Here is a 27,287-nt window from a genome sequence, read left to right as displayed (position 1 = left end):
GGCCATTTCATCAAATCCTCACAGCCCTCCAAGAAAGGTAATATTATTATTCCCCACTTTAGCTGGGACACCAAGGCTCAGTTGGCTACTTTACTGAAAGCCTCACAGCCAGTGAACATCAAAGCTCACATTTGAACTCATGTCTGTCTCATTCTATAATCCCAGCTTCCTTATGTTGGCTGTAAAGAAGTCTCTTCATTCTTTTTGCTCACAACTTCCAAACCGAATGGCAACCATTGCAATTTTTAAATGCTCACATTTGGGGATCCAAATGGCCATTTTGTGCAACTCAAAGAAAAATTCTTCTGCTCTTATTGTTTATATTTCAAGATCAGGAGTCAAGATGCCCAGGAACTATTGTCCTTCACCGAATTAGTGAAAACAGCACATAGCCAAGGCTGAAAGTCTTTAGGCTGCATAATGAGTAGTTATTTAATATTTTAGCAACAGTAATTAATTAGTCATAGGAGTACATGGCTGCCATGATGAGGCAGCTGATGAATTAATATTTATAGAACCCCCTCTGGAAAAAAACCATTTACTGGGAATTTCTAGAACGGATCATCAAGACAATGAAAATCCCTGGTCAAAAGAACTCTGTGCTGGAAGCCTGGAGGCAGAGAATCCAAATTTAGTCAAGACAACACACACATACACACACACACACACACACACACACACACACACCATACACACACAATGCACACAGGAAACGTGCATTCATAGACTCATAGAAAGGAAATGTTTATGGTTTGTGACTTTTTTTTTGGAATTGTCCTTTCTACACTTCCGTTAAAGAATGGGGTTCACGATGGGAAAAGGAGCAACAGAAGGTGTTGGCTGGGAAATTAACTTGGAAGCAAAGAGGAAGCATAAGAAAGCAGGAAGAATAGCTCTTAGGAGGTAGGACCTCAGTTTTCCCTTGAGACATCTCCCCAAGAGAGCAAGCTTGTTGACGGAGACCATCTCCCTGCCGCCCCAACTGCTGACGTGATGTTCACTGGCCTTGGCTCAAGTGGGGGCCCCTCTGGGATTTTGCAGTATCTCTCCCTTCTGCTGGCTTTTCTGCACCAGCTGACTGGCTAAAATGAGTCTTTAATCCTTACCCGGCCCACAAAAATGCGAGTGTTGCGTGAAGATAAGTGGCCCTTGATAAGCCTTAATAGAGCTTAAAATAGCTTTAAACAAAGCAGCCATGTTCGAAACACCGAGGGAAAAAACACACGCACACTTCTGCTAAGTAGACGCACACGCTGACAGAACCTGTGGGGGGAGATTGATTATTTCCATCTCACTAATCACAGTCTCAAAGAGGAAACACACACACCTACTCAAAATCTTTTTTCCAAGTGATCTGGTAGGTCCTGTTCTTTTTTCTTTTCCTTTTTTTTTAAGGAAGATTCTTTCTGCTCATGGGTGGGTCTATGAGGCAGCAAGGAAAAGAAATCGGATGTCAGAGATATTTGAAAACGAAGAGGGAGAAAGTCTCTTTGGAGTCTTTGAAGTACCCTAACTGAGGGACAAGCCTCTACATTGATGAAAAGCCCAAAGATGCAGCTGCATTAAGTGCAGGTCTCATTGGAGAAATCAGCACCACGGAGCTCCGGAAGATGCCATGTCCTCCAGCGCCCCCTTATGGGCACAAGAGGCCTTGCTGGAAGAGAATTTCCAATTCTGACTTGAAAATTTGCACCCCGCGGCTGCAAAAACATAGATTAAGAATCTGTGTTTCCCACAAAAGAAAAGTGGGCAAAAGACACGATCGTAGAGTTTGCACAAGAAGAAAAGCAAACACTGTTTTCATTCATTCAATATTTCCTGAGTGCCCACTTTGCGCAGTGTTATGTTTGGCCGTCTCTCTGGGGGACGGAGCTTCCCGCCCTCATGAAGCTTAGGATGGGGCAGCAACTTGGAACAGGTAATTCCAGAGGGGATAAGAAGTCCAGGGACCTGGTCTGAGAAGTGGGGAACGTAAGAATGTAACATTTAATGCTGGTAATTGATGTGTATGAGTTAGCTAAATGAACAGAAGGATGGTGGGGGAAACTTAGTCACCAAAAGAAATGCATTTACATAAAATGCGGTGTGTGTGGTGACTGAATCATGGACTGCCAAGGTTGGGGGTCCCAGCTCCTTTGTGTGTCACATCGGAAAAGCTAATCCACACATATGTGCCACTTTTCCCATCTAAAAAGGATGACAGTAACTGTACCTACCTCATAAGGTTTCCATGAGGACTAAACGAGTTAATATGGACAGGACTATTAGCACCAAGACTGGAACGTAGAAAGCCCTCAATAAGTGTTAGCTGTCAGTAAATGTGGTGCCATTTTTCACCTACCAGTTCAAATAAGATTTCAATTTGAACCCAGAGATGGTAAAGCTCTGGGGCAAACACATCATCTATTGCTAGTAGCACTTTCAATCAGCATGGTCTTTTTGGGAAAGCACCTTAGCTACCCATATGGAAAAGTTATAAAAGGACCGTGCCTGTAGATCCATCATCCTACTCCTAGAAGTTTACCTATGGAAATCTTTCATCCAACAAGGAGTTAATTTCCTACTCTCTGATAGGCTCTTATAACTAAGTCATAGCTCCTGGCCTCAAGAAGCTTACAATCTAATGGGGGAGAAGACAAGTAATCAGGACATTATGCTACAGTGCAAGAAATCCTGTCTGGGGTAGTGGGGGGTGGGAGATGAGGGTAAGGGGGATGAAATATATGGTGATGGAAGGAGAACTGACTCTGGCTGGTGAACACACAATGTGATATATAGATGATGTAATACAGAATTGTACACCTGAAATCTATATAATTTTACTCACAAATGTCACCCCAATAATAAAAAAAAAAAAGAAATCCTGTCTGTGATGGGGAAGTTCAGAGCAATAGCACCTGATTCATATTTGGGGTGAGGCTTGGGGGCCAGGAGATCTAGATCAGTTCTAACTGGGGGTGATTTCACCTACAAGGAGACATTTGGCAATGTCTGGAAATGATTTTTATCATGACTGGGGGGTTGGGTGCTCCTGGCATCTAATGAGCAGAGACCATGGATGCTTCTAAACACCCTACAGAACAGCTCCTCGCGCACAAAAACTTATCCAGCCCCAAATGTCAGCAGTGCTGATCCAAAGGGGTGACTGATGTTAGTCTGGTAGGAGAAGAGAGGTACATGCCAGGCCTTTTGCACGTGCAAATCCAACTGGTGAGAGAAAAGGGTGAATTAGAGGTCAGAATAATAATAGCTCGTATTTGTTACTAAGTGCCAGCGAGGCTCTCAGCATTTCACATACACTCACCACAACCCGAGAGGGTAGGCACTGCTGTTATCCCATTTTACAAAATGGGGACATAAAAACACAATGGTGAAGGGTCTCACAGGTAGGTAGAGGCAGAGTTGAGATCTGAACCCCGGGAAGCCAGTTTGAAAGCTGGTCCTCTGAACCCCAAACCAGAACCAGAAGCTGCCCTTCTAGTTGAAGAGTTGGAGGGCAGAGTGGCATTGCGGAGTAGACTGAAGAGCTCTAGCTCTGATCAACCACAAAACCTCATCTTTCTGTATCATGATAAATACAACTGCCAAGTGGAGCGGGTGCTTACACTGTCCTGAGCAATGTTTTCTTGCTCCTGGGTAGGGTACCCAGGAAGTCAAATTAGCATTATTAGTTAACATAGTAGGGGGCAGTCCCATGTGGGAAGGGCAGTCCAGGGGAGCACGTGGCACGTGCAAAAGCTCTGAAGCAGGAAAAATCATCCCAATGCGAAGAATTAAAAGAAACAACCTGGTGAGGAGCAGAGTGGAGGAGTAGGCTGGAGAAATGGGTCCATCTAAAAGCTTTGTGGCCATAATTGTGGCACGGAAACTATGTGATACGGAGCCATTGAAGGGCCATAGTTGGAAGTGACATTTGGATTTGTTTCAAAAATACACCCGAGACTATCACTACATACCTCTATTGGATTGGCTAGAAGTTTAGAAAGACAACATGGGGATGGAATGTACAGCACAATGACTATAGTTTATTATCACCCAAGAGAAATGAAAACAAACATCCACACAAAAATCTGTACGCAAATGTTTAGTGGCTTTACTCATAATCTCCAATAACTGTAAACAACCCAAATGTCTTTCAGCGGGTGAATGAGAATAGTGATACATTGATGTAATGCAATACTGACAAAAACACCTACTGAACCATGAACATGAACCAATCTCAAAGATATGCTAAGACTTAGCAGGTTGTATGTTCTGGAAAAGGCAAAACTACAGGAATAGAAATTCTATCAGTGGTTGCCTGGAGTGGGAACAGACTTGAAATGAGCGTGCAAATACCGTAAGATTTCACTTTTGTGTGGAATCTGGGAAAGAAAGAAAAAAGACCCAGATAGAGCAAGCTGATTGAGGTCAAAGGGCATGGGGAGTAAGGCATGGGAGAACAAAGTGTATTTTAAAACAGCATACAGGAATTGGGGTGATGGCGGTGCTTACCAAACTGTACAGATGTCACAGAACTGCACACTAAAATGAATTTCACCAAATGTAAATTATGTATCAATAAAACCAATTAAAAAAAATCAGAGCCATTTTTCGCCTCTCTAGTGCCCAAAACCCCAACTTTGACGACCCATTATTTAGGGAGTCTGTGGGGAAACAGGCACTCTTGCACACAAGTATAAACTGGTTACCTCTACTGAGTGCAGTTTGGCACCACCTATCAAAATTAGTAGGCATATAAATCCTTAACACCAAAAAGTAGATACTTGCTCATCTATATGTACAGTTATTACATTGTGTATAAGTGATAGAAACCCAAATGTCCATAGATTATACAGTAGCCCTTATCCATGGTTTTGTTTCCCGTGGTTTCGGTTACCTCTAGTCAACCATGGTCTGAAAACATTAAATGGAAAATTCCTGAAATAAACATTTCGTTTTAAATTATGCACCATTCTGAGTAATGTGATGAAATCTCGCAGTCCTGCTCTTCCTGCCCAAGAGGCGAATTACCCGTCTGGCGTATCCATGCTGTTACCCAGCAGGCTAGTCAAAAAAAAACCAACTGTAGAGGATTCTCCAGCCATTGACCCTTCATGACTCAAGTGATTCAGGACCTGAAGCAGATGACACGGCTGACAGCTGCCAGGTCAATAGCCTAACGCTTCATCCCAATGCCTACTTCACTTCACCACACAGGGTTTTACCATCTCACCTCATCACAAAGGTTCAGTCCAGTGTGAGACCACATCAACTTTCATTACAGAAATATCCCATTATTGACCTATTGCACCTAATTTATAAACTTTACCGTAGGTATGTATGGATAGGAAAAGTACATACAGCGTTTGGGACTATCCACGATTTCAGGCAGCCACTGGGCGTCTTGGACCACATCCCCTGTGGAGAAGAGGGGACAACTACACTAAGCAGGAAAGATGGACACTTCTTATGGAATGATCAAAATACAGTGCTGTCTACGTAACAGTATGTAGAGTGGACTAAGTTTTCCATTAAAATGGGAGGGTAAATAACTATCCTCATTTGCTGTGTATGAAACTAACGATTATGGGGGAGAAGCTGAGAATTAAGACAGATGGGGAGACACAGATATTAAATCATTGAAAGGGAGGAAAGTCTGTGGCCTGAAGAGTCATTTCTTATCCACATAATGTTTAGTACAGGTTCGTTCAGTGATGACTGGGAAAAACGCTCCTTTATATTGGTAGATGTGAAGTGAAGAAGCTGACAAGTCATACAGTACGGAAGTTAAGACTGCTGATCTAAAAAGGCGCCACACAGCTGTGACAGCCCCGTAATCCCACTCCTCTTAGAAGCGAACATGCTGTTACAGAGTCAAACCACACATCCAGGTAGATGTTAAAAAAAAAAGACAAAGGAAACAGTTCAGGCATTTAATTAGGTTCTTCGTAATTAATTTAGAACACGAGTTTGTGAGGATAAACCCCATTTGTGAGAGCAAACACAGAGCGGAGGTAGCCCTGGAGCTGAGGAACAGCTTTGATTTTTGGCAGAATTTGCGAGTCCACGGCTTTCTGGTCAATTTTGCGTTGCTCTGTAATTTCGTATTTCTAAAAAAAAAAGAGAGAGAGAGAAAACCATTTAAAAGTAGGGCACAAGTATCTCACAAGTACTCAACCTCAGGAATATTTAGTAGGCAATTTTGATAACCCTTTCCTTGGAGGGCTGTGAAATATAACCCGTTTTTAATGTAATAAAAGGAGCTGCTCTTATCCTTTTGTCTACTTGAACAACACACGTCAAGGATAAATCAGGGTGAATTCCCAACAGAACAGTAGCAGGAATTCAGAGTTCCATCAAAACCTCAAGATTCTGAGTTAGGCTCCACCTGCCATTAAGAACCACTGTTTCTTAACAGATCCTGGAGCAGTATTACTCGCCAGATATTCCTCATTACTTACAACTTTAACTTTCTTTTTAAGGGTTCTTAGACTTGTTTATTTTCGCTCCTGAATCGGGGCGGCAGTGCTACCAGAGGCGAAGTGAGAAACAGAAGCTCACCTCCTTCTCTGTGTTGAAGATCTCCCCCTCCTGGTGCCGGGGCTTGCGCAGCTTCTTCTTCTTGAAATAAGCATCCGTGAGATGTTTGGGGATTTTCACACCACTGATATCAATTTTGGTGGAGGTGGCAATGACAAATTTCTGGTGTGTTCTACGCAGAGGAACTCGATTGAGGGACAGAGGTCCTAAGGGAAAAAAGGATATAAATGAGGGAAAACAGAAGCAAAGATTTAAGAACTGACTTTAGATTTGGAAAAATCTGTTGATTTGAATTGCTAACTTTTCTCTGGATCTGAAGAAATTCCAAACTGCTCTTTCGACTGCCAGCATCAAAACCTTTTCAAGATCTGTCTGTCCAAGGTTTTTTCCCTTTAAACCTTAAGTCACCTATACAGGTTGGTCAAAATCACAGGTGCCTGATGACAAATTTAGATTGAGCACTGCTTTCCAAGTGATCAGGTCACGTCTCACCTGTTCAGGGACTCTATCCTAGAACTAACTGGCTGACCAATTACAATCCTATGCAGGACGCATTCCTTGGGGCCAGTAGCCAACCATTCTGCATTGTAGGTGACAGTTATGGTGATATACAAACACATAAAATTTAAATACCTGCTTCATTAGAACTCATGTGTACATAGGGCAATGAAATGGGGCCCCGAAACTCATGGCATTAAAACTTCCAAGTAGGTGGGAGCAAAAGTGTATTGTTGCCAGTGTTTTAAAAAGTTTCAGAGACTACAGAATCCAAGGATTTCCTTACCAGTCACAAGTAGCAAGCCACTGCCCAGCTGCTTCAGGAAAACCACCCTCTGTAAATTAAACAAAAATGTTGGACATTTATGCAATTAGAAACTGACTTCTGAATTAGTCAAATCACAGGTTTCTAAATTTGGTAAAGGAAATCTTACGCGTATATATTTTGGCACAGCAGTTCTGGAAGCCATTATACCAACCTACTAACAGGGTGACACTAGGATAGGAACAATACTTTTATGTACTTGTTTTTTTTTTTTTTTTTTAATGAGCACCCATTACTTTCAATAACAACAACAAAGTCCTTTAACTCAGTAATTCCATCCCTGCAAATCTATCCTAAGGAAATAACTCAAATACAGAAACACTTTTGGGTACAGGGATATCTGAATCATCTGAAACAAGTAATATTACCAACTCCAGGAAATAGTATAAATTATTGTGTAGTATGCGCCAAACATGCTAGTCGCTGGGCTGTTGACCTCCTCCCTGCAGACTGTAGTTGACACAGGTAAAGAAAGAAATCCTACCCAGAACGCACATACGTTATGATTAAGCACCTCAGATACCAGAGAAGCTCCCTAAGCTGAGGTGCTCTGCTCACCTTGCCTCTATGGCGCCCAGTGAGGATGATCAGAATGGTCCCGGGAGTGATGCTGGCCCGCAGTTTTCTCACGTGCTGACTGAAGGGTTTCTTGCCATGGCTCAACAGCTTTCGAGGCACATCTTCAGTAGGATAGTATCTAGGCTGTAGAGAGTCCATAGGCCCAACTTATTGTCAGTCAAAATTTTGCTACCTACAGCCATTTTAAATTACTTCAAACACTTTATTTGCACTATTGCATTTTCACTTCTCCTACGTAGACTTTTCATTCGGAAAAAGTCAACACTTTATCCTTCACATGCAAAACATAGCATGGAATCCATTTAAATGAAGGAGCCTGTGTGTTCAAGCAAAGACAGAAAACACCAAGCAAATTACCTTTGTAAACTACTGATTAAACCAAACTTTAGGGATCACATGGCAAGCTAGCATTATACAATGTCATGTAACAGTTGATTCTCAAGCTCTTCGGGGGCCTGATCTTTAATGTAAATTATACTTCTCCAGAAAAACATGTCTGACAAACATTTTGCACGTTATACAGGAGGCATGGCTTATTTTCCAGCTCAAATCATGTTGTATCCTTCATATTAACATAATCCCTCCCATTTTATCCACAAAGAAAAACAAATTATACAAAACTGTTTTGATCAGGACTGCCAGTTCATTTATTATAAAAATAAGACCCAACATAAAGACTATTAAGGACGTGACCAAGTAACTAACAAGAATCTATTTCTAACAATACCGTGTTTTAGTGGACAGTCTTGCTTTTACCCCAAACATTAATACCTAATAGCAAAACCAGCTCACACCACCCGTGTGACAAGGAATCCAAGTACCATTTTCCCTCTGGTACAATCATCTTCAACTGTGAAGGGTATAATAAATCTGGGGGTATTTCTAGAATGGATATTACAGAGCAAACCTTAAGAAAATGTTGGGTCTTATGTGTGGTAAAGAGGAGCCAAGAAACACTGCTCTAGAGGACAAATTTTCAAACACTGCTATAGGAGACAAATGTTCTACAGGCCTGACAGTATCCTAGGCTCTATGCATCATTTATTTAACTCTCACCACCACCCTGTTCGGCATACCTTTACTCCTGCCTTAGGGAAGAAACAAAAGCACAGAAAAGCAACTACACTTAAGATGAAAACAGTAAATGACAAAGCCAAGTTGCAAACCCAGAAGCCATTATGTTCCATTGGCGGTAATTCTCTGGTAAACACGATCTGAGCGCACACACACAAAATCCTCACAGTATTACTCAAGCTTCAACTAAAACTCCGACTTACAGTCAGTCTCTCCTCCAAAACTTACCATCTTGCGAAGTTTAACCACTCGGGTGCCACCATTCTTGTCGCCACCAACTGGTTTTGTGACAGTAGCAAGAACCTTCTCCTTCTTTTTCTTTTCAATCTATCAGGACACAAACGTCACAAAAAGTCAGAGGCAGGCAAAAAATGGAAGGTTAAGACATAATGGCCAGTGGTTCCCTTCACCCCTTACCCTGGATTTAGCTGCTGAGTACTTCCTCTTGTACATGGCCTTTCGGGAATACATAGCTGATCGGGAATACCTGCCGATTCCTCTGACCAGGACAGGGTTTCGGCTACAGTGCGGCTTCCCCTTCTTAGGCGTTTTGGCCTTGAGGTTCGCCTTCTTAACCTTGCCACCAGCATCAGCCTTCTTGGCTTCAGGTTTCTTTTCCTTAGTGTCCGGCTTCCCAGCTTTTTCACCCGCCATCTATCAATACACGTATTTTAAGAAAGGCATTCACCAATTATCACATAACAAAACACTACCTAACTGTACAAAAATGGGTTTCCCAGACAAGCCCTCACCCTCTTTTCATCCCTCCCCTTATAACCTATAGGCCCTCCTCTAAACCCCAAACGTGCAAACACCCTCATAATGGTTAATTTGGGGTTGTCTCCCCAACACACTATGAAGTCTTTGAGGCTTGGAAGCTATCTTAACTTTTAGGTGTTTGCTAAACATTCAGTGGTCAAAAGTCCTAATTTCATTTTTCCTGTTTTGATAATTGGAAGTCTTAAGACACAGAGCCTTACAAATCTCCACAGCTAGGAAGCAGAGGCTGGAATGTGAAACCGGTTGCTTCTAGGGCTTTTGCTCTCTTCACATGGCCTACTTACTGTCTCATTCAAGAAATTCGACTTAGGAGGCGAGAACATACAATTAGCCCAAACTCAGGCCAGACTGAAAAAAAGCCCAAAGCCCAAGAGGCGACTTCCGGTCGTGGACGTAGGGGAGTCGGGAAAACAGCAATTGGCCTCAGCCTCAAATCCCAACGTGGCTGAGACAAGCTCAGCGGCGTCTTCTGGAAACCGGGCAAGATATTCCAGAGCGGGCATCGTCGCCCTGGTCCCTGCGGTTCCACTGGCCTGCTATGGATCCCCGGAAGGGCCCCGTTCCTCCAGCCCAGGAGGGTAGCGACCAGCCGGAACCCCGAAGCCTCTTGGGCATTCCATCTCACCCACTTCGTGCCCCACAGCAAACCCAAGCGAGAGAAATGAAGCGTCTGGGAACCCTCTCAGTTGGTCGCGAGCATGTCCGACCCTTACAGGTGTCGACTTGATACCCTCCAGGTTCGGATGGAGAAGGATTGGGGTTCTGAAACCAAGTCTTGCAGAGAAGCGCCACCATTCTTACCTTGCAAGTTGGGAAAGAGAACTAAGGCCCCGGCTTCCGGTCTATAAGCAATCATGGGAGGAGTCGAGTCTCAGTTCCTTCCGGATCTGAGGCATCATGGGAAATGTAGGTTTTTCTCTTTTGAAAGTACTGTACTTTGGAGAGCTATTTTTCTTTATAAAAAGCGAAAGGGAAGAACATTTTGTCTGATAATGTTTCATTTTATAAACCAGTAAAATTTTCAAAGTACTTTTGGGAACGAACATAAAGTTGCAACCTTTTATTTTGTTTACTAAGGACATTAGAAAACACTACTATTTTCAATCTAAGAAAATAGATGGATGAAGGATCTAATCCCCAATAAATTGAAATCTTTCCTATGAAAGGCTAGTTGGGAAACTTACACGGACATTTTCTCCACAGTTGCCTTAATGCTTATATTCCCTAATCAGACTATAGACCATGCTCAATGGCGGAGTGTCAGAAAAACTAAAGTTTAAAATGAATAAAATATACTCCTGTTCTCAAAGAACACATATTCAAGGGAAAAACAAACAGAAAAATGAAAAATTGTAAGTTATTTCTTCTGGGAGATTTGGGATCGTTTTGAGGTGCGTTTTGTGTAGGATTTGGAAGGATAATTACAAATCTGACAGATGAAAGTGGCAATTGGGACAACAAATGCAAGAGGCACGGAGACATGCTTGTTCATCACATCTCCGAGCATTTCTGGCCACTTTGTAGTCTGTTTCTCTATTTCTAAAGTGAGGGTAACAATAATCCCTACCTCACAGGGTTTTAGGGAAGATTAAATGAGTTAATATAAAGATAATCATTAAGAACAGTATCTGATGCGTGGTGCCAGGTAAATATTAGTTCTTGTTATCACCACCACCGTCATCAACATCATAGTTGCTAATGAGATCTTGCTATGTGCCAAGTATTCTGTTAAAGTTTATGCACCAGGGATAATAAGAGAAACATTGTATACTATGCACCTAGAACTGTGCTGTGTGCCTTGCTTTATCTCATTTAATCCTTTCAACAACCTGTGAAGGATACTATTGTGAGGAATCTGGGCCTTAAAGAGGTTAAGTAACTTGTTCACAACATGGATCTGATTTCAAAGCATGCCCTCTTAACCATCAGTCTGTAAAGACTGAAGAGATGACGAATGAAGATGAATAAGAGAGATCTTTGCTCGTGTTAGAATTAAAAATAAGAATAATAAATAAACAACAGGGGGAGGGAGGTTGTCACTGTGTGAGGGATATAAATGATAAATGTCTATTACATTGTTTTGTGCACCTGAAACTACTAAAAAATATGTTAAAATAAATAAAATAAAAACCAGTAAAAAAATAAAATAAAAAATAAACAACATAGTATATCTTATACATTTTTACTGCATCAAAGTCTTTAAGGAAATAGGTACACTTTGTGATAGGTTTTGGCTTGAATTTTCCATTCTCTTCCACTTTCTTGTTGTGCTGGCTAGAGCTTGTCACCTCAATTTTCTTCAGGTTCAAACCACCTGCTTTGTGGCTATGTCCCTGGAAATCATGTAGCCCTTTTCTGGTTCCGGTTGACTGAGGATGCAAATACAGGGGTCAGATGCCTCTGAAGGCCTCAGGAATTTCAGTGAAACCCTTCAGACTACAGTGAATGCAGAGTTGCCATGCCCGCTAAAACATGAGGCTTCTAAACTTGTCTGCCTTCCATGCATATTAAGGATGAATGTGATCTGAAAAGACTGTATTTTATACCAGTTCAAGATTATTTACTATCCGGGGCAGACCGATGGCTCAGTTGGTTAGAGCGCGAGCTCTCGACAACAAGGTTGCAGGTTCAATTCCCACATGGGATGGTGGGCTGCGTCCCTTGCAACTAAAGCTTGAAAACTTGGAAAAAATAAAACAAAGCTTGAAAACTTGGAGCTGAGCTGTGCCCTCCACAACTAGATTGAAGGACAACGACTTCGAGCTGATGGGCCCTGGAGAAACACACTGTTCCCCAATATTCCCCAATAAAGTAAAATAAAAAATTATTCACTATCCAGACATGTAATATTCTCAAGGACGAGTTTGGGCACTGCTTTCTTTTGAGAATGGGAATGTCAGCAGCTTTATTTGTTCAGCTTTCTGATCAAAGCACCTCTTGATATTGCTACTTCAGAAAATGTGTAAGAACGAATGAAGTGCAGAATTGCTTACTTGAACCGCTCAAAAATGCTGACAACCTCAGAGACTTTCACCTAGTAAATGCCACAAAGTATCTGTGAAATGACCTGTCATTGAAATAAAAACATCAATGTACTCCCTCTTGTGTTATGTTGTGGTATTGTCAAACTTACCATTCATTAATTGGGCAAAATATACTGTATCAATATTCTGTAGGTATTAGTTATAAAGTAAACAGTAGGTGCTTGGTTCTGCCATATATAAAATACTCTTAACTTTGTGCAGTTCTTTATTAATTATAAAGCAGACATTTTTGCAGACACTAAATCATTTTATTATAAGTCTCAAAGCAACATCCATGTGAGGTATTAGTTTAAGGTGAAAACTGAGGCTCAATTACAATAAACGACTTATCCAAGGTCACACATATGCTTACATTGACTCATGTCTCTGTGTCACAGAAAGACAGAAACCCAGTAGGCAGTTGTGCTGCAGAAAGGGTACTGTCCTTGTAACCGGGGGATCACTTGCTATATGATCTTATGATAAATCTCTGCACATGAGTTTTCTTACTTATAAAATGGGGATGATATTGGCAATATTGATAATACTTTCTTAAATGTTAGTGTTAAGGTCAACATGGTGATTCACTCACTCACTCAAGAATTTTCTCACGAAAAAGTTCATGGCAGCACTATATTAGTACAAAACAAAACAAAGCCCTTGAAATAATTTGAATGTCCATCAACACAGGAATTGACTAAACCATGTACATCCACACTATGGAATATTATGCAGGTATGAAAATGAATGACTTTCATCCAAGTGTGCTGTCTAGCATGGTAGCCACTAGCCAAATGTATCTATAGAGCACTGGAAAAGTAGCCAGTTCACATTGAGATGTGTCATGAGTGTAAAACACACACTGGACTTTAAAAGCATAAGAAAAAAATATATAAAATATCTCATTAATAATTGTTTATATTTACTGGTTATATGTTGAATGATATTTTGATATATTGGGTTAAATAAACATATTCAAATTAATTTCACCAGTTTCTTTTTACTTTTTAAATGTGAATATTAGAAACTTTAAAATTACACGTATATTTGCTCACATTATATTTGCATTGGACAATCAGTGCTGATTTAGCCGGATGTCCATTTTATATTAAGAGAAAACATTAAATCACAAAGATATATATTTGTATCTATTTCTCTCTCTATATTTTATCTATTTCTATATATATCTGTATGTACATACATAGATATACACACATATACACAAATGTGTGTATATATAAATATATACACATTACAAACCTATAAATATATACACATATTATGAATTCATTAAAAAAACAGAAAAAAGTCCCTATATATGTTATGTATGTGAGTGACTGTGTGTGTGTGTGTGTGTGAGAGAGAGAGAGAGAGAGAGAGAGTGTGTGTGTGTGTGTGTGTGTGTGTGTAGGTATAGAAAAAAGTGTGGCAGGGTACACACCAAGCCATTAACCCTGCTGGGGTTGCCATAGGGAGGATGTAGCCACTAAGGAGCAGGGGAAACTACTGTTCTTATTGGGATTGTTGCAACACACTTGTATTGCTTTTGTAGTTAAGAAATAAATAAAAATAAAACATCTGTAAATGAATTTCTTAAGCTTGTTATATGCCAGGTACTACTGTGTAGGCTCTGGGCATATGAAGATAATGACTGTTTTAAGAGGAGCTTGTAATCTAGGGAAAGAGGCAAAAGACTCAATCAACAATGACCTTGAACGATGTTGGGGGCTGTGAGAGGATAGACAGGCAGCCCGGAGGCATAGTGGGGAGGGGGGTCTCTATTTTATTCTTAGGATGTGGTCAAGGGGTGTGGACAGAGAATGTTTTGTGGAGGAGCTGATTGAGTCGGAACTGAATCTTGCTTGACACTTAGTTTTCCAGATGAAGAAGGGTTTGAAGGGTATTCCAGACAGAAGAAACTAACTTTTGGAAGACAGAGATGCAAGAAATAGCAAGAGGCCTTTGAAAACGGTCAGATTATGCAAAAGAGTGGGGGTGAATGAAACTGTGTGGGTATATTCCATATCTAGAAAGGTTTTGAGTCTAATGGGAGGATTTTAATTTAGTGCTAAAGACTTTGAACCTCCCTCATAGAAGCAGAGAATGACATGATTAGATTTGTATTCTAGAAAGATCCTTCTTGCTGCAGAGTGTACAAAGCATAAGAAAGACTGGGGAAGCAAGGGTTTCTGTGCTCAAAGAGCTTAGTTTACTTTGGAAGAGACATATGATAAACAGCATTTATCAAGTGCTTACTTTGCCAGGAACTGTTCTGGGTACGGCAGATCCTAAAATAACGTCATTTCGTTCACTCTTTTCCTAATGTTCCTGAGAATAAAAAGTCCATTCCCAATCACATCCACTGTCTGGGTGGAGTTTTCACATTCTCCCCATGTCTGCGTGGGTTTTCTCCAGGTAGTCTGGTTTCCTCCCACATCCCACGGATGTGCGTGTTAAGGGATCTGGCCTCTCTGTTAGCCCAGTCTGAGTGGGTGTAGGGGTGTGTGTGTGTGTGTGTGTGTGTGTGTGTGTGATGTGCCCTGCACCCTGTGATGGAAGGGCCTCCTGTCTAAGGTTGGTTCCCACTTTGCACCCTGAGCTGCCAGGATAGGCTTCAGCTGTGCTCAGCCCTGACCTGGAATAAGTGGGTTACAAAATAATGACCGCACTTGTTTTTATTAATCTTTTCTTAAATGTATGTATAGCTCACATTTATTTCAATGTTTAATATTAGAAGTATTTTGGGTCTTTATTTAGACGTGTGGTGATGTTTTTGGGACCAGAAATATTCTCTCGGAACTTAACTCTTGTTTCTATCAATTAGCCTATGATAAAATTGGCTTTGTTATAGGTCATTTGTATTAAAGTCGAAGTTTCCAAGAATGAACTGACGACATTAAGTGAGGACTTACTGTACTCCACAAACATTAACTTTTTTTTTTAACATTAACCTTTTATTCTTTGGAACCTATCCTATGGGGTGTGTGGTATTTTGATCTCTCCATTTTACAGAGAAGGAAACTGAGACAGAGTCAAGTAACCTAACATAGGACACCCAGGCAGACAGGCTGAGCTTGTATATCAAGAATTTAATCCCCCGTATTATACTGTGTCTTCGAATTATAATGGAGTATGTTTGGTTCTAAGATAGGAGAGGTGTCTTGGGGACCACATCACCTGGTCTGGGAGAATCACAGCGGGCTTCCTAACCCAGAGGAGATGACTTCCAGTCTGAGATTTGAGGCATAAACTAGAGTTCATGGGGAAGAGGGGTCAGGAAGAACCCTCCAGGGAGAGGGAGCATCTCAGCTGGGAGGGGAAATGAAAGTCATTCAGCACGACCGGGTCATGGGGAACGAGGTGAGTGGTGGGGACAGGTAGGGCTGGTGAAGTGAGCAGGGATCAGATCAGGAGGGTGTTAAATTTTTGTTGTTGTTCCCTTTTTGCTTCACCCTAAAAGCAGTGAGAAACCTTTGAAGTACTCCAAGTTAGGGAGTGACTAGATTTGCATTTTAGATTACTGTCGCTATTATGTGCTGAAGGGATGGGACAGGGAAAGCCTGCAGGCCCGAGATCAATTAGGATGTTGTCTGAGTTGTCCAGGTGGCTAAGATTTAGGGAGAATATGGAGAGAAACAGGTTGAGCAACTTCTTGCTGAATGCTATTACCTAAATTAAATTTGCATATATTAAAGACAATTTTTTTGTAAGGAGCACATTAATGCTGACGCAGTTGGCCCACTGTGTGAAAGTTCTTTGTATAGGAGTGAGTGGGGATCACTGGGAGGATTTCGGAGCTACCTAATGTGGGCTGAATTCACTCACTAGATCCGTGGCCTTCAACGAGTCACGTGCATTCATTAGGTAAAAACTCTACCTTCTCGTGCTCCGAATTACCATCACCTACAGCCTTGAATACCACAGTATGTTATATTCTGGTCTTTCTGTTACTGGCCTTGCCCTCTTGATCCAATTCCTCACAGGGAACCCAAAGTAATACTTTAAAAACACATTCTATTCCTCCTCTGCCGAAAAATCTTTCAAGGGCTCTCCCTTTCACTGTTCATTTAAATAACCTACAGGATCCTCTACCATTTCTATCTCTTTCTCACCTCCTGCTACTCTCCTTTCACCACCAACTGGAGACTTCTTTCTTGTTTTTCAATGGGAGGCAGCCTCCTACCTCAGATGCTTGAAATGCTACTCCCCTCACTTACTTCCACTGACTGCTCCTGCATCTGATTTTCACTCGAGTCCTCAGGGAAACCTTCCCTAACTACTCTATTTCAAAGGATACTCTAAAGGGCTGTTTGGAAAAGACAAGAAGGAAGGATGGGAATATTACCATGAGTATGTATTTTACTTATCTTGATGACCGTAGCTCCTCCCAGAACGCAGGCATTTTTGTCTTTTCACTTCCCTGTTGTGTCCCCGTGGTCTAAAACAGTGCCTAGCAGACAGAAAACCCTCAACCTATGTTTAATTACATTGATAACACAGCGAACAATTACAAAACACTAAATAGGCCAGGCTTAGCGCTAAGCATTTTACATGTTCACGCCTCACAATAATCCCACGAGGAAAATACAATGACTCTCTTTACCTTACGGATACGAAGGAATGGAGGACACTGAGGCTCAGAGAAATTAAGCAACTTCCCCAAGGTTACACAGCTCGGTACGGGGAGCGGCGATTTGAGGAATGAAATGAATGAGATTCGATTTGGCCGTCAGCGCCGGAATGAAAACTGACACGGTGGGAACGGGAACTATCGGTCTGTGGCAGCGCGTACAACACGGAGCGGCAGCTCAGGCCCGGCAGCCGACGTCTAAAGGAGGACATGGAGGTACATTGGGAACTGCGAGGCGGCGGCCCCCACGAGCCATCACCAGCCGCGGCCGGCGTCCCGCCGCCTGGAAGCAGGAAGTGGCGGGGGGCGTCGCGCGCGGTGACGTCACGATGGCGCCGGCGGCGAAGGGCGGGGGCGAAGGAGGAGCGAACCGGGCTTGGGGGGCGGCTGCACAGTCTCCGGGATCCCCAGGCCTGGAGGGGGGTCTGCGCGCGGCCGGCTGGCTCTGCCCCGCGTCCGGTCCCGAGCGGGCCTCCCTCGGGCCATCCCGATGTGACCAGGCCCAGCGGAGCCTGAGCGAGGAGCGGGTCCGTCGCGGAGCCGGAGGGCGGGAGGAACATGACATCGCGGAGGTGAGGAGCCCGGAGGGGCCCGGCGCGGGCCTCGGCCCGGCCCCCGTCGTGTTCGGTCAGCCTCGCCCGGGAGGGGGCGCGTCGGGCGGACTTCGGTCGTCCGCCTGGGGTCGGGGGACAGGCTCCCCCCCACACTCCTCGCCTTCCCGGGGCCGGGGTCCGGTCCCACCTCGCTCCCACCCCTCGGGTCTCCATTCATTTCCTGCCTCCCGGAGTTCCGGCTCCCGCAGCCTGGGGGATGCCCGTCGGGACGGGGGCAGGTAGAGCCGCCGCGGGGACCGCGGACGCCGGCGGCCCGGCTCGGCGCCGCATTCCTGACCCATTGCCTCATGAGAATTGCCTCATGGTGATTCCGAAATAACCCCGCTCGCTTGGGGAGGCTCCTTGGGCCCGCGACGCGGGAGGGAAGCGGAGGGAGTTGCTCCGGGCTGGGTCCCCGACGGTGGAGCTGCTCGAGGTCGCTCTGCCTGTCGCGCGCTTTTGGGGGCTTCACTCGGGACCCCTGACCCCTTTGTCGGCGTCTTTGCATCTCCTTTTCCCCCCACCCCACCCTTCACGTGCCAGAAATGGAAAAACTGACTGTATCTGCAGCTATTAGAAGTATTTCCTTCCTCTGCAATATTCGCTTTGAGAGATGGGAGGGAAGGGAGTTGTGTCTCTTCTCGTTATTTAATCCTTCACCACAACCCGGAAAGTCAGGTAACGTTAATGACCTTCTTTTTACGGATGTGGAAACTGAGGCGCCGAAGTAACAAGCTAGTAAATGACAGGATTTGTACCCGAGAGTCAGAAGGAGGATTAGCGAATTAATGAGGTCCTTTGAAAGTTCAGGGTAATAATACTAATAGCTGACATTTATTAAGCTGTTACTGTAAGCCAAACATTTAATCTTCACTATAACCCTACGAGGTAGGGTACTGTTATCCCCTTTCTAAAGATGGGTAAACTGAGTTTCAGAAGTTAGACAACTTGCGTAAGGTCACTCAACCAACACATGGGAGAGCCAGAATTTCCACTATTAATCACTATGCTGCTATTATTTTATAACTTGCTAATCATTTTTAGGTCTTAATTTTGTTATTAAACAGTAGGGTGATCTGTTGTTTTCAGATGGTGATCTGCTTTTTTGTATAGTCACTCTATATACCCTTCACATACAAGGCTCATTGTTTAGTCCTTTCTTTGGTTGCCCTGTTGTGGTCACTGTCTTAGACATTTGAAAAACTGTTTAGCCTGTTGGGGTTATTTGAATGAGAGACTTCAAAATACTAGAATGTCGTCTCAAAATACACCTGCACAATACTTATTCACAGATCTGGAAGGAAAAGAGTGAGAAAAAAAGAAAACTGGAAACTTAGGAAGTGAGGGACTTGGACAGGTCTGTTGGCAAGTGCTTGCAGATCTGGGTAATACATAATTGCATTTCAACAGGGCAGTGTATAGCCTCAAATGTAATTCTTTAGGGAGCTTTTAAATAAAACAGTTGTCTATTCTTTAATCTGTCAAATAGTCATTGAGCCTTTTGTTCCTTGTGTCTGCTCTTCCAGACAAGTAAGGATCTGCTGCTTTTGGAGACAAAAGATGGGGCTGGCGGTGGGTAAGGGGTTGGGTAGTAATAGACCCTACATTGTCCAGCTTGTTCGTCTAGAAGCAGGGAAGTGTGGGGATATCCAACCAGCAAGTGGTAAACATGACAGTTTGAAATGGAGTAATTCCTCCTCTCCTCCAGCCCTCCCTGACTCACCTATTATAACAAAGAAATGTGTGCCACCAAAAAAGTCAAGTTATGAACGTAACACACATAATTGGGAATTATTATTTTTCAGGTTGTAGGTCTGTTTTATTATTTTTAACCACTTTATTGAGGTATAAATGACACGCAATACATTACATATATTTAAGTGTACAATTTGATAAGTTTTGATATATGTATATACCCGTGAAATCATCACCACAATCAAGATAAGAAACATGTCCATCACTGCTTGAGATGGTTCCTTGTGTCCTTCATAATCCCTTATTTTTCAGGCAACCACTGCTCTGCTCTGCTCTGTGTCCCCATACATTAGTTTGCATTTCCTAGAATTTTATCTAAATGGAATTTTAAGGCTGGCTTCTTATGCTCAGCATAATTATGTTGAGATTTATCCATGGTGTAGTATATGTCAAATAGTTCATTCCTCTTTATTGCTTAGTAATACTCCATTGCATGGATGTACTGCCAGTTGTTGATCCATCCACCTGTTGATGGACATTTGTGTTGTTTCCAGAGTTTCGCTATCACAAATAAAACTGCTCTGAATGTTTAGGTACAAGTGTTTGTATAGATGTACGCTTTCTTTTCTTTTCCGTAAACCTATCAGTGGTATGGCTGGATCATATAGTAGATGTATTTTTAACTTTTTCAGAAATTGCAACATTGTTTTTCAGAGTGGTTACAGCATTTGCATTCCCACCGCAGATGGTGTGGTCAGTTTTTAAATTTTAGCCATTGTAGTGGGTGTGTCGTGGTATCTCATTTTCATTGTAGTTTTAATATATATTTTCCCTGGGGACTAATCATGTAGACCATCTTTTCATGTGCTTATTTACTGTCTGTATATCTTCTTTGGCGACATAGCTAGTATTTGATACAATATTTTCCCTCTTTTTTATTTAGTTGTTTGTTTTATTATTGAAATTTGAGAGTTCTTAATTCTAGATACTAGTCCTTTATCAGAATTGCAAATATTTTATTTTAGTCTGTGGCATGTCTTTTCTTTCTTTCTTTTTTTTTAACTAAAAGTTCAAAGTTTTAGTCTGAATTTTTCTGTCTTTTCATTTTTTTAACAATGTCTTTTAAAGAACAGAGATTTTTAATTTGGACGAAGTCCAGTTTACCAATTTTTTTTAATGGATAATGCTTTTGGTGTCATTCCTAAGAAGTCTTTGCTTAACCCAAGGTCTCAAATGTTTTCTCCAAGTTTTATAGTTTTAGGTTTCTGATCCACTTTGAGTTAATTTTTGTGTATGGTATGAGGTGTAGATGCATATTCTCTTTTTGACATTTGGATGTCCAATTGTTTCAGCAAGATTTGTTGAAAAGACCCTCCTTCTTTATTGAATTTGCACCTTTGTTGAAAATCAGTTGTCCGTTTATATGTGGGTCCATTTCTGGACTTTTTCTGTTCCACTGATCCGTTTGTCTATCCTTTTCTTAGTACCACATGGTCTTGATTATTGGAGCTTTATAACAAGTCTTGAAATCAGATAGTGTTAGTCTTCCACCTTTATTCTTCTTTTTCAAATTATTTTTAACCTCAGTATTCATTCATTCAACCAGTAGTTATTGAACCAGGCAGGATAAAAAGCAGTAAGATGGGCAAAGATTGCTGTTCTTATGGCTGAGAGATTAGACAAACACATGAATAAATAAGACAATTTTAGGTAATAAGCTGTAACTGCTGGGAGGGAAAAAAACCAAATGGGGAGAATGTGTTTTTTTTTTTTTTTTTTTTTTAAGATTTTATTGGGGAAGGGGAACAGGACTTTATTGGGGAACAGTGTACTTCCAGGCCTTTTTTTTTTTTCCTAGTCAAGTTGTTGTCCTTTCAATCTTAGTTGTGGAGGGCGCAGCTCAGCTCCAGGTCCAGTTGCTGTTTTCTAGTTGCAGGGGGCACAGCCCACCATCCCTTGCGGGACTCGAGGAATCGAATTGGCAACCTTGTGGTTGAGAGCCCACTGGCCCATGTGGGAATCGAACTGGCTGCCTTCGGAGTTAGGAGCATGGAGCTCCAAGAATGTGGTTAGTTTTGATAAGGGATTTAGGAAAAGTCTCTGAAGAGGTGATCATGTGAGCCAACTCCTGAATGACAAGTACTATTGTGAGTTTTGTTTTGCTTCATTATCAAAATAATTATTTTTGGTTCATGTGTTAGGGTTTAGCTTTTGTGTGCATTCGGTAATTAAAATGTCAGTGTGTTCAGTGTACTCATACTTCTCTACATCATCGGGAGGGAAAGGAAGGCATTTAATTAAATGACATTTCTCCAGGTAATTGAGCGGTGGGAGTACTGAATTTAGATTTTGAGATTGCTCGTCTGCCTTCCTCTGCCTTGTTCAGCTGGCAAAGCTGGCTGTATTTTCCGTCTTCCTTCAGCCGATGGCACATCCTTTACATTTGCTTTTGTTCCTCTGAAAGACACTGTGCGGTGTCTTGAGCTGAGAGGAGAGGCAACCCCTCCCCCTGCTTCTGAGACTCTTGGCTTTTGGTTTATCTATGACAGGTCAAGTACATTTTGTCCCAGGCTCTCCCTGGTGGCCATGTTTGTTTATCTCCTGTGGGAGTAAATAAACTTGCCTTGCTGAAAAATGACAGTTCTATGTCTTTGCAGTTGAAACTGGGATGTCTTTATTAATGTCATGTCCCAATGTCAGCTTGGGTTTTTGGCCAGAGCTGCTCAAGTGCAGGGGCCACGGCTAAGGTTACTTACCCTTCTCGCACATGGTCAATGTGGAGACTGTTAGTGAGTCGCATCAAGATCCTGGAAAAACAGAGCCGACTCGTGTTTGTATTTGTTTCTCTGCAGAACAATAGCGGACACTGTGCTTATTCCTCTTTCCCTTGGGGAGCGCAGACAGCGCTTGCCTTTCAATGCTGACCTTTTCAAGGAAAGGAAAGGCAAATAAGGAAAGGAAAGGCTGATAGGAAAAAAAAATGGGTTTGTTTGCAGGATGGTGTTGGAGGAGAACTCTAGGGATACTCTGGGCCGCCAGAAAGACGGACAAGTGGGTCCCAGAGCAAATTAAGCCTGAAACATCCCTGGAGGCAAACATGACAAAACTGAAGCCATCCGACTTCCGGGACCTCGTGAGAAAGCAGGGCTTTTGGGACAAGACAATAATGCTGGGAAAAATAGAAGGCAGCAGGGAAGGAGGAGGCCCAGATGTGAGAGGATGGGCTCCCTAAAAGAAGCCATAGACACGCGCCTACAGGAGCCGAGCAGGGCTGCTGAGGACAGAGCGTTGTGGACATCAGTCATTTCACAGGGTCGCCAGGAGTTGGCGTCCACTCAACAACACGTGATACACAAAGGCGAATACTGATGTTTGACAGGTTCTGTGGGAGTTATAGACGGCCACCAAGGGTTTGAGACCCCTGAAATGGATTCAAACATCCCAAAATGCTGCCCAGTTCATTACTGAGTGTCGGAAGCTTGTGTGCATTCAGCAGACTGGTGTGTTCAATGGTCCTTGGCAACACTGAAATATGAAAGATGCTGTTCGTGTTTGCAAAGAGCATTGAATTTAGAGAGGCAGACAGACTTGTACGCCAGCCTCAAATGAGTTTGATGAAGGTAGTACAAACTGAAATGGAAATCTGTCATTATAGAATGTACTGTTTAAAATATATATGTGCTCGTACCTGATACACACATATGTACACATCTGTCTATGTCTGTCTATACACACATGTGATATGTTTATTTAAAAGATAATGGGCTATAGAGCCACCTCTTCATCATCCCATCGACACTCTCGTAATGGAACATGGATCCATTCAAGAACTGTTTACGGTGAGATTGCTAGGTACCAGGCAACGTGCTGAGGCATTGGGTGTTCCTGGTTTTAGGAAGCAGCAGGTGTGAAAGCGCTGCTGTGGGGGAAGTTTCTGGACTGCTTGAAGAACAGAAGGGAGCATGAGGGGGCGCTCTGGGACTGGGGGTGTCGGGGGGACTAGAACACCCAGGGATGTGGAAGGCCCTCAGGGCCATGGAGAGGAGTTGGGGTTGTATTTTTAAGAGCAGCGCCAAACCATAGAAGGACGTGATCAGGGCAGTGGCATGAGCTGATCTGTTTAAAAATATCCCTCTGGCTCCTGTGAAGGAAGGATAGTCGGAGTCAGGCGTGGAGTCAGCGAGAGCAAACAAGCGAGGGAACGCTCTGAACTAGGGTAGAAGCCATTCATGGAAAGACTTTTGGAGGCAGTTTCCTTCTATTGCCGTGTCATCAGGGCACAGATGCTGACCGATGAAACTCCATGAGAAGGTAGTGATTTATAAGGACATAGGTATCCACTACCATGAAAAAGCTGCCAGAACGTTTTTCTAGCCTCTGTTACTTAGAATGCTTGTCCCTATCGACTGCCCCTTCTCCATGACTTATCCTTTTCCTATAGAATATTAAAATTTAATTAGAAAATGGAAAATTCTTATAATCTGCAGAAAGTACCAAACCATAAACTTTTTCCCCAAGGACAAAGATAATGATTTTTCTGGAGCAGAGGGATAACCCAGTATCATTTTACATTTAGGCAATAAACTGAAATTAGACTTTGGATCCCCAGTTTAAACTCCCTTTTTAGCATAGCCGCCTTGAGAATAAGTTCCTAAAACTGTTGGCCGGCTTGACTTTCCCCACATCACGGGGGAAAGGAAAGGGGTGCATAGATAAAACAAAATATTCAGCATCAGTGTATTCTCTTTTTGGTTCATCAGCACTTTTTTTTAAGACTCACTTGACATAAGTCAGTTCCTAGCCTCAGAGAGCTAAGCCTTTGCAGAATTTGCGTTCACCAGTGAGAGAATTCGATTTCTGGTGTGACTTCCTGGCAAATAGTTTGGCTTGCAGGCAGGGTTCTGTCTTTCGTTTCTTCCGGCCCCCTCAGCACAGGGCTCATGTGTTTGAGACATTTATTTTGTTTTTGACATTGACTTGAGGCTCTTCACAAGTGTTTGTTGTTGTTTGTGGTGGTGATGGTGGTGTGTGTGTGTGTGTGTGTGTGTGTGTGTGTGTGTGTGTGTTTGTGTGTGTGTGCGCGCACATTTTCAGCTTTTTCTATGAAATGAGTGGTACCCACCTGGACCATGTTATGACCTGACGTCCTTAGTGAATAATAGACAATGCCCAGAGCGTGACTGATTAGAAGAGATTGTCAGGGGCTGGCAGGTTTGCAGATACTAAGAATGAGCAAGAGGAGGACACTTTTCTGCCCCTTTCCTCCCCCATGTGACTTTTTCTCTGCGTCCCTCCTTTCCCCCTCCTGTCCGTATTTTATCCTCCCTGGTTTTTCTTCACCTCCCTCAAATTCATTCATTCAACAGCCATTCATCAAATGCCTACTGTATACATGGGGGCGACTGTTTCTTCTCATCCTGTCTGGACCCACTATATTAATCACCTTGTTGATAAATTCAGGTGGGATCATGCTAATTTGCCTTTCCCCCTCCTTTTAGGTAATATAGGTGCATTTACATAACTTTTTTGTGTGTGAAGTAACCTCCACTGTTTGCATTCTTACTGGGGGCGGGGGCGGGCTTAGAGATGTATGGCCTTGGTACCCAATGTTACAAGTTTATAATCCTTGAGGCCAGCCCTATAACATAATATTAATTCTGTTAATTCCATTGCTCTTTACCCTCACTAAGATCTCGGGTTGAATGAGCTCTAACTGTTGCTGTTAATGACAAGCATACTGTAAATCACAGAATTGTCGGTGATTGGACACAAATATTACACATATAATTGGGAAAGAGTTTTTGGTAATTACAAATGCTTTTTGAAGAAAATAGGAAGGAGAGTTTACAGTAGATCAAAGTTCAAGTACCTGGGTTCTGGAGAAAAACATTTAATTTCTAATTATGTGCTCTTTGAAATAATGTAGGGACAGCCCCTGAGCCGTGAAGTTAAGTTTATGACAAGGCCGTGTAACACAAATGATACCTACGTCAAAATGGCCTGTGTGAAACTAACATAATTACGCAGGAGAAGAATCTTGCCTGCATATCTTCCACTACTAATAATAATGATAACAACAGTGATAACAAATGTTTACTAAGCCCTTCCTTATCCTGTCCAGCCTTTGTGCTAAGTGCTGGTTGCTGAGCTTTCCCTGTAAACATCGCTCACCTCTGTTCACTCTGAATAACATGATAGGTATAATTATAAGTCATAGATGGAATAATAGAGTTTATTTAATAAAGGGGTAGAGAGACCGCCACCTGCCCGATCTCCTGTTGCCAGTATACCTAATGGGTCTTGGTGGTCTTTAGCTAGCCTCACCTCCAGCAATTGTCATTTCTGGTACTCAGTCAATTCTTACACCGTGTGTGGTGCTGAGGAGGAGATATTCCCCTATCTGTGTGCTATGGCAGTCATTTTAATCAGAATTTCCAAAGTGAATGTCTTGGGCACCTGTGCATAAGCCAAAACTTGTCCCAAAGGCTCTTTCCTCATGCATTTGGAAACACCAGATTTTTTAACCAAGAGCCTTAGCCAGCTGACGTCTGTGCCTCTTCCTGACCGTGCGTGTGGGAGTCATCTTTGACAGCCTTCTGTGACACCACCTAGGTCAGACGGGGGACCGTGGATGTGGGAGGGAGCAGTGATGGAAGCTCACCCCAGCGCTGCCCTCTTCCTTCCCTTTCAGCCACAAGTGTTTCCTAAGGCATAACGTGTTAGCCTGTTGCTAGGCGCTGGAGGTACACGTTGGGGAAGAAATAGGTAGCTTCTCTGCCCTGTCACAGAGCTGCCAGGCTAGTCTGCAACCTGGCAATTGTAGAAATGTGTGATTAGAACCGTGTTGGCATCACCCACAGGGAGTATGTGGTTCATTGAGAAGGTCGGATCTGAATGTGGAGAAAAGCAAGTGCAAAAGCCACATGTGATACATTTGAAGTAGACAGAGAGGTCACCAGAACACGAGAGTCAAGTAGGGGCCACACCTCGCAGGGTCTTGTTAACATCAGTGACTATTGTATTTTATTCTGACTGAAAACTAAATTTCTAGTTCCAAAGGTGAAACTCTGCAGACTGGTCTGTGCTAAGCATTTTATGTGTATTAGTTTATTAGTTTATTTCTGTCTCACAACAATACTGAGAGTTAAGTATTTTCTAAGCATAGCAAACATAGCAAGAAACCCAGAAGCCATAAAAGAAAAATCTGATAAATTTAATCAGGCCCAGATTCGTTTCTGTTGGGGGGGGGGGAACCCATCACAAACAGAGTAAAACGGGAATAAAGCTAAGTCACATATTTGTCACGCATAGAATAAAGAGTTATTTTTTGGTTGTATTAAGAGCTCCTCTAAGTCAGTAAGAAAAAAACATCTAAAAAAATGAGCAATGACAAACGGGCAACTCACAGAAAAGAAAAAAAAAGTGTTCTGAAAACATGAAAAAGTGCTTAGTTTCACATAGAAATGCAAACTAGAATGGTACAATTTTCCGTTAATCAGATAGACAAAGATGAAAAAGTTTGTTAATATATGTACTATTGGCAAAAGTGAGAGAAAACAGGGACTTTC

At 42.5% G+C, this 27,287-nt stretch overlaps 2 protein-coding genes across 5 annotated transcripts in view; one reads left to right on the top strand and one right to left on the bottom strand.

Moving 5' to 3' along the window:
- Window positions 1-5,901: 5,901 nt before the first annotated feature.
- On the bottom strand, window positions 5,902-18,198 carry RPL6 (ribosomal protein L6). Of its 2 annotated transcripts, XM_074321629.2 has the most exons (8): window positions 17,405-17,722; window positions 10,580-10,731; window positions 9,416-9,652; window positions 9,227-9,325; window positions 7,904-8,047; window positions 7,307-7,355; window positions 6,544-6,728; window positions 5,902-6,092 (listed from the first exon to the last, which is right to left on the bottom strand). In XM_074321629.2, the coding sequence occupies exons 3-8, from the start codon at window positions 9,650-9,652 to the stop codon at window positions 5,940-5,942; spliced, it is 867 nt and encodes a 288-aa protein (XP_074177730.1). In that variant the 5' UTR covers window positions 10,580-10,731; window positions 17,405-17,722; the 3' UTR covers window positions 5,902-5,939. The 2 variants fall into 2 exon arrangements, 1 of the variants encoding a protein (XP_074177730.1); XR_016022404.1 differs by lacking the exons at window positions 5,902-6,092; window positions 6,544-6,728; window positions 7,307-7,355; ... (2 more) ...; window positions 9,416-9,652; window positions 10,580-10,731 and adding an exon at window positions 17,147-17,251 and having other exon boundaries at window positions 17,405-18,198.
- Window positions 17,862-27,287, top strand: part of PTPN11 (protein tyrosine phosphatase non-receptor type 11) — a 71,800-nt gene continuing 62,374 nt past the window's right edge. For 2 of the 3 annotated variants that reach the window (XM_019734066.3, XM_074321626.2), the window contains exon 1: window positions 17,862-18,003. In XM_019734066.3, coding sequence (XP_019589625.1) covers window positions 17,990-18,003 — 14 coding nt within the window. In that variant the 5' untranslated portion in view covers window positions 17,862-17,989. Of the gene's footprint in view, window positions 18,004-18,313; window positions 18,703-27,287 lie in introns of those variants that run through there. The other variant, XM_074321627.2, reaches the window with a different exon arrangement.

Source organism: Rhinolophus sinicus, chromosome 9 (assembly GCF_057876585.1).
Source record: "Rhinolophus sinicus isolate RSI-liver-muscle chromosome 9, RSI-T2T, whole genome shotgun sequence".
Taxonomy (NCBI): domain Eukaryota; kingdom Metazoa; phylum Chordata; class Mammalia; order Chiroptera; family Rhinolophidae; genus Rhinolophus; species Rhinolophus sinicus.
The sequence above is the reverse complement of the archived record's forward strand: the minus strand, read 5'-3'. Positions and strand labels throughout refer to the sequence as shown.